A 7,817-nucleotide genomic window follows, 5' to 3' on the forward strand; every position below is an offset into this window, starting at 1 on the left:
ATTTAAATTATTTTTTAATAATTATATTATCTTAATAAAAAATATTTATATTTTTAACTGAGAGTAAGTATATATCATGATGGGTATTAATGTCTTTTTAAATTAACTTGATAAAATTTTAATTTAACTTTATCTCTTGATTATTTTTTAATTATTTATTTATATATATATATATATTTATTAGTTTAAGATTAATTTTAAATTAAAATTTAATAACAGATAGAGATAGGCTTATATTTAAATTAAAGTTTATCATTAAATAATTAAATTTAAGTTATTTAATATTAAATAATATTTTTTTATAATTATATTTGAAAGAAAAATTTTAACTAAAGAAAATAACTCGTCACCAACCCCCACACATATAATTTAATATATTATTTTTTATATAATTTGATTTTGATCTAATTAGGGCTGTCAGGCTTGACGAGCAGCTCGGGCTCGGCTTGGGCTCGGCTCGGGTGAAGCTCGAGTCCGGCTCGGCTCGATCAGAGCTGAGCCGAGCCCGAGCCATTATAATAGGCTCGAAATTAATATCGAGCCGCTCGATAGGCTCGATAGCCTGAGTCCCTATGACTAAGGACACGTGGCATAAGGAAATATTGCCACGTGTCCTTCACTAACTCATTCTCACCCGTAACATACCTCAACATTCATCATCCTCACCTACCCCACCCTCACCTACCCACCCTCATTAATTACTTCACATTTCCCATCACATCACCTTCCCCATCATCAATTCCCCCACCCTCACCTTCACTCTCACCTTCATCCACCCGATCACCTTCATTCTTCCCTCCCCGTCGGTCTCCATCGGCAACGACGGCAAACCACCACCACGGCGCCACACCTTCCTCCGTCGTCGGCCTCCTCCATTCGTCTCCGACTCCTTCGGCAAGCCGCCGCCCACGTCGCAACCGCCCACGTCGCCACCGCCTTATCCTCTAATCGAGCTCGAGCTCGGTTAGGCTCAGCTCGAGCTCGGCTCGGGTTGAGCTGAGCCGAGCCTGAGCAACATTGTGAGGCTCGAAACTAATTTCGAGCCGAGCCTGAGCTAGAGTCGGCTCGCTCAGGCTCGGCTCGTTTACACCCCTAGATCTAATAGAGGGGCACGAGAGAACATGTCTTTTTTATAAACTATATTTTAATTTTTTTTAAAATTTATATCACATTAAAAAATAATTATTATATTTTTAATTTAAAATACTAGTGAACATAAGTATAATTATTTTTATAATAAAAATAAATATCTATTCTGTAATTATTCTTATTCCTAAATTGAACGTGGTATAAATAATTATGCCAAATAGGCGCTAATCAAATATTAGAGCCCATAGATAAGTTGAATCTCTCCTTAGAAAATTGGGACATTTGGAGAAGGATAAAGTTATTAAAGACTTAAGAATAAGTTATTGTAAGCATCGAATGGGTAAATTATGCATTGTATTATTGAGCATATTTAGTTTCAAAAATATAATTTTATTATTACCGACACGTAACATCTTTATCTGTCAAATAACTCGACAACATCTATTCCATTCCACCGACCAACTACTCTTTCTCCGTTAATAATTCGGAGTGAGCAAATCCATTCGAGTAGATGCATGCATCGATGGATATAAATTTTAATAAATATAATTAAAGCTATTAAATCCAGCGACCAAGTCAATAGAATGCTCGAACTAACCAAAGGTCAATCCGTTTGTATCCTTTATTTTAACTAATTTATTTGCATTGCTAATTAGTAAATATCGACTCCATCAACCAAATCTAGTAGACAATATTGGAGTGCATCCGATAGCTCATCGTCCTAATCCTTAACTCCGAGATCTTAAACTCTATTTATAAATCGGAAAAAGCTATTTTTGTAGATAGAGTTTAAGAAAATCTTAGTGCTAATTGACTCCGTAAGCTTCGGTTAAGATCACCATATTTGTTCGGAGCGGAGCGATCGATCCATACTTCCTCGAGAGTCCAGACGTACGAGAAAAGGGGAGAAGGAAGGGTAAAGAAATCAAAACCCTAATCGAAAGTTTCCTCAGAGCTCCATCGTTGGAGGTAATTTCTTTCTCTTCATACTAGAAGCCGTCCGCGATATTAGAAGGAAATTATCCTTTTTTATAGTTCCTTTCTCTCGTTTGGCTGCGAAATTTTGCTTCTCCCGTATGGTTGGGATCATTTCGATTATTATCTTCTTTGGATTTTGATCTGCTATTTGCTCCTTTTTGCTACTGAGTTTTTTTTTAATATAATTTACAAATGCTTGATATGTGCAAAAGGGTGATCCTGATATCTGTGTTTTAGTCGGGGTTCGTTAGCCGAGAACCACTTCAAAATTTGGATAAATATGTGATTTTTTGCTTCCTAATTGAGTTCAATCTTGAATATTTTACATCTTTTTTGGGATCAAAACTAAGAATTCTTTCTTAAGATTATCCCTTCTTTTCACCATCGAGCATCACGCCTCGAGTAGCAACGTGTATGCTACATCGTGTGGTATCTTGTTGTCTCATAAAATTCTTCATGGTTTCTGTTTGCCTATTCAGTTGGAAGCTAAACCGATTGCTCCTCTATAAGATTAGAAGTCCTTAAATGAATCAAAGTAGAATTTTTTGAAGATTTCCACAGATTGCAGTTGTTCAAGTTTCTTATGTTTACAAGAGATAGTGAGAGTATAGAGGAATTTTATGGGGTCGTTGTTGAGCTTGCCCAATAATAGATATCAAGCTCAGGATTATCGTGAAGCAGGTCGAATTGATGCCAACAAGAGGCACAAAATGTCATCGGGTGACTATGATGAATATCCAGGACTAATTCCCACTCTCCCAGATGAGATATCACTGCAGATCCTCGCTAGACTCCCTAGAATTTACTACTTGAATGTGAAGATGGTTAGCCGAAGTTGGAAGGCTGCTATCACTAGCCGTGAACTTCTCCAGTTGAGAAGAGAACTTGGTACGACGGAAGAATGGCTGTATTTACTGACAAAAGTTGGAGCAAACAAGCTTAATTGGCATGCCTTAGATCCTATCTCTGAAAAGTGGCAAAGGTTGCCACCAATGCCATATGCAGTCAACGAAGAAGAGTCTAATAAAAGGGGCTTCGCTGGGTTGCGCATGTGGAATGTGGTTGGTTCTAGCGTTAGAATTGCCGATTTTGTGAGAGGCTGGTTTTGGCGGAGGGATGGCTTGGATCAAATGCCTTTTTGTGGCTGTGCTGTTGGAGCTGTTGATGGCTGTCTCTATGTGCTAGGGGGTTTTTCGAAAGCAATGGCCCTGAATTGTGTTTGGCGATACAACCCATGTCTCAATCTGTGGGAGGAAGTGAGTTCCATGAATTATGGTCGAGCTTTCTGTAAGACAGGGCTGTTAAATGAAAAGCTGTATGTTGTTGGGGGAGTCAGCAAGGGTAGGAATGGCTTAAATCCTCTAAGTTCTGCTGAAGTATTTGATCCTGAAACAGGTCTGTGGACCCAGTTGCCAGTCATGCCTTTCCTGAGAGCACATATGCTGCCAACTGCTTTTTTAGCTGATGTATTGAAGCCTATTGCAACTGGAATGGTTTCATTTGGGAAAAAATTATGTGTTCCTCAGAGCTTGTATTCATGGCCATTTTTCTTTGATATTGGAGGAGAGATTTATGATCCCGAGACAAATTCATGGTCTGCAATGCCCACTGGTATGGGTGATGGGTGGCCTGCAAGGCAGGCAGGGACAAAGTTAGGTGTCGTGGTAAATGGAGAATTATATGCTTTGGAACCTTCTAGTTCTTTGGACAGTGGTAAGATAAAGAAATATGATCGTCAGCAGGATATGTGGAAAGTCGTCGTACAAAGCGTTCCAGTTCATGATTTTACTGATTCGGAGGCTCCTTATTTGCTTGCTGGTTTTCTTGGGAAGCTCCATATTATTACAAAAGATTTGAACAATAACATCAGTATATTGCAAGCGCTCCTACAGAGGCACGGAGAGGCTTCCCTTTCATCTTCTTCAACTTCTCCGGTCAGCTGTATCCCTGAAACTCCCATCACCATAATGGAAGAAGAAACAGGTGCCTGGAGGGTCATTGCTGCTAAGAATTTTGGGGCAGCAGAACTTGTTAGCTGTCAAGTTCTTGATGTTTAACATTGAAGTTCAAGACTGTGGTACTGGTATTATTCTGATGGAAGCTCATTTTGCTTAAAGAGCAGGGAACCTCTGGAGATCTAGCTGGTGATATACAGCCAATCTCTGATGGTTCCTGTATGCACAGTTTTTTTTTTCTCACAGGGTAGGTGAAAATTATGAACAGTCCAGGATGGAGGTATTGCTAGACAGATCGAGGCACATATCGGGAGAGAAGAAAAGGCTGTGTGGCTTTCCAAGCTGCCTAAGCACCAGTTATCTCATAAAGCCTCTGTGCTAGCATCTGATTTGCCTAATGCAACTATTCAGCTTAGTTAGTTTCCAATACTGAATATAGTTTCCTATCTCAGTACATGAGAAAATATTGTTTTGTCATTTTCAGAATGCATTATTCAAGTTCTTAGTCTGTATATCCTTCCGACCAGCTGAAGAAGAGGTCATAGAATTTGCCCTCTTGTAGCTCCTTTATGCTTGTGCATATATAGTTGAATCTTTTATTTTGGTGAGAATAATATATAGTTGCATCTTTCTTTACATATATCAAGTCGTTCTTTTATTCTTGCTTGATGCGTCTTCATTGAGAACTCATGTCTCGAGAAAAGGACTCATGTGGATTCCTCTAGTATATTAGAAATACATGCAAATCTTTGTCATTCTTGTAAATCATCATCATAATCCAAAGTTCAGAATGTTACGTTGGATGAGTCCCTATATTTCTGTATATAATAGGGCTCCCAAATTTGACCTAACCAAATTACCCTACCCATTTGTTATGCTGGTTGGATGAGTTGAGAAATCTTTATCCACTTGCTGGGTGAGACAGATACTGAATATTGGCAGAAACTAACCAATGCCACATTTGATTTATTTTGTGATTGGGATGTTGCATACTTGCATGTATTGTTCAGGTTTGTCTCAGGAGAACCTGACATGGTGAAAGCTTGTTTGGGTTCTAGAAGCTTACCTTTCCTTGTTAATTAAATACATTGTAGAAGTTTCATATCTTGTGCAGACTCTAAGCAAGGACATCTAGCCTTTAACATTATTTATGTATCTGCTGAAGGTGAGAAACTTATTGTCACAAGCTGACAATGTCTTCTTACTGCACAATGATAAGAAGTTTGTTTCATTAAGGGTTTCACCTTGTTAGAATTATTTGTCTGATATTGACTCTTAAAATTAGATTTTCTTTGCGAATATTTTTGTACTGACTTTAGATTTCACCAGCATATTCTACAGGTATAGTGTTGTTTCAACTTTTTCACACCTACAAGTGTTAGAAGCAGTAAGATGATGCAAGGTAGGCTCATTGTTGGCTCAGAAAAATGGATCTCTCTTTGGTACAACAGATGAAGGGCCAAAGGGGAGATTTATCTCTTCAATGCTTGTTTCCAAATGTTTACAGTAAATGTTCTCAAAAGGAATTCTCCTTAGAAGTTGCTCACAGTTCTGATATTATATCCAATCTCAGATTTAGTAGAAGGCTTGCTGATTGCTGTAGGGAAGAATAGTGTCCCCCCATTAATACCCTTAATTTACTGTAGATATCTCCAGCATTCCAGAACTCAATCAGTTGGTACCTATCCTCGTCAGGTCTTTTTCCCCTCAAAAATCTATCTAAAACTTTACCAGTTTTAGAGGAGCTAAGTTTGGTTTTGGAAGTTGGAAATTATTCTTGCCATCTAAAATGAAGATCTTCATCTGTTGGCCGCCTAAGTAAACTTCATAGGAAAGATTTTCAAATTAATTTTTTGGACTGGTATTCAAAGTGCCTATGTAACTCTTTTATAGAATCTTCACATAATATTTTCTTTCTAGCCTTTTAACCAGAGCTATCCTAGAGGAGTTGGAGAAGAGAACAAATATTTGCTTTGACCCTGCTTCTGTAGTTGACTTGTCGAGTACGTGGTGCAAAATAAATAAATATTTCCTAATCTATCTAGATTTGCATGGGGCACGTTAATTGCTATAATCTGTTGGAGATTGTGGAATGAAAGAAAAGATACTGTTCAGATGGGAAGCCAAAACTTCAGTAGGATTCTTCAGGATATCAGATCTATATATGACTTTATGTCACTTGTGATCTCTTTTTTTTCAGTACATCATTTAATTTCCCTGATGGAATTTTAACTGAGGTATAGTTGCTACTTGTAGAAAAGGAAAAGAAAAAAAAGTATTAGAGATCAAGCCATTTAACTTCTGTTCTCTGGCTACCACAAAAATTGCTGGACTGGATATATGAATCGTCTTGGAAAAGTGGGTATCGAATTCTTTCATGGAACTCTTCAGAACCCAAAAATTCTCCCAGAAGAATAATGTGAAATCAACAGAACCTTGTAATATATTTCTAAGTGTTGGTGATGAGCAGGGCACTGTACTTTTATTTTATTGCTTTTTGAGTAACTTTACAAGTTCTCTTGAGAGATGGATGATATATATAAATATGGAGAATGTGGTTCTTGTTGAAGTGGTGTTCTAATGTTGGTTGCTTTGCGAAGGGCAAGTACTTAAGATCCCCAACACATTTTCATCTGCGTGTATGTTTTAACACACCTGGGTGTTTATTTAGTATTGCTCCTGAGCATCTTATGCTCATTAGTGTGCAAAGGATTATGGGAACAAGATACTCTCTGAATAACCAAATCCTCTTGATTCTGAAACACAAGTTTGTGCTGTTCTATTCCTTTTGTAGATGGAGATAATTAGAGGTGGATGCTCCACCACAACTAGCATTGCAGAGAAATTTTAGAGCATTGCAAAAGGTTATCCACTTACTGAGTTACTTCTCTCTAGATTCCCAACTCTTCTCTTGAATGACTTATGAACACAATGTTTCTCTATATCTGCTGCTCCATTAATATCCAGGTTTGTCGCATTCCAGCAGATTTGTTATATGTAGTATTGATCCAAACGTCGTCCTTTTTATTTAAGATTTCAGTAAAAGATGAAGTGAGCATTGACATCTTCTAAGAAGTGATCTTGATGCAGCTGTGGTTATGCTAACAGCAATAATAGCATATGGAATATGGTAATGGGTGTAGTGGGTGGAAGATGTGGGGCACTCCAATGATTAGGCCAATCTGTCCTTTTCTCATTCTTTTTTTTTCAATAATCTTGTATTTGTTTCTTAAATATTACTTATCTTAGTAGTGGAGTCTAGTGGTTTAGAAGCACCATCAAGTCCTGCCCAACAAAAAATAGAATTGGATTTATTTTGCTAATTTTGTGGGTAGTAATACAAACAACTAAGTGGTTGAAAATTATTCTTATGAACCAGATTCGCTTCTTTTCTTTTTCAGTTCAGTCTCGTCCCGGTATTTTATTTAAGATAATATACTTTAATCCATTCAAAAAAAAAGATAATATACTTTAAAGCGATTGCATAGTTTAGAAAAGACTATGCAAAGTGAAGCCGTTTGCTGTAAATTTTTTCAGGAGGTTCTCTCTGTTCTTGATTCGGGAATTGGTAGAAAAAAAAAAGAAGAAGCAAATCAAACTTGCGGGATCTTCCACCCTCTCTGTCTTGCGTTCTCGGATAAAGAATAGATTGTCCATTTACCTAGAAAAAGAGAGAATAGATTCGTCGGCCGTCTATTTAATTCGAGAAAATTACATATGGCTTTCGTTTCTTCCACTGGATTTTCTTATAAAACGACAGAAGGCGGGGGGGTGTTTGTGGAAAAAGAGTTCTCT

At 37.5% G+C, this 7,817-nt stretch overlaps 1 protein-coding gene across 1 annotated transcript; it reads left to right on the forward strand.

The window, feature by feature from the left end:
* Nucleotides 1-1,703: 1,703 nt before the first annotated feature.
* LOC140778006 (F-box/kelch-repeat protein At1g22040-like) lies at nucleotides 1,704-4,669 on the forward strand. Its single transcript, XM_073122507.1, has 2 exons — nucleotides 1,704-2,058; nucleotides 2,547-4,669. The coding sequence occupies exon 2, from the start codon at nucleotides 2,688-2,690 to the stop codon at nucleotides 4,122-4,124; it is 1,437 nt and encodes a 478-aa protein (XP_072978608.1). The 5' UTR covers nucleotides 1,704-2,058; nucleotides 2,547-2,687; the 3' UTR covers nucleotides 4,125-4,669.
* Nucleotides 4,670-7,817: the final 3,148 nt, after the last annotated feature.

The sequence above is a fragment of the Typha angustifolia genome, chromosome 15, assembly GCF_048772165.1.
Source record: "Typha angustifolia cultivar Huaian chromosome 15, ASM4877216v1, whole genome shotgun sequence".
NCBI classification, from domain to species: Eukaryota; Viridiplantae; Streptophyta; class Magnoliopsida; order Poales; family Typhaceae; genus Typha; species Typha angustifolia.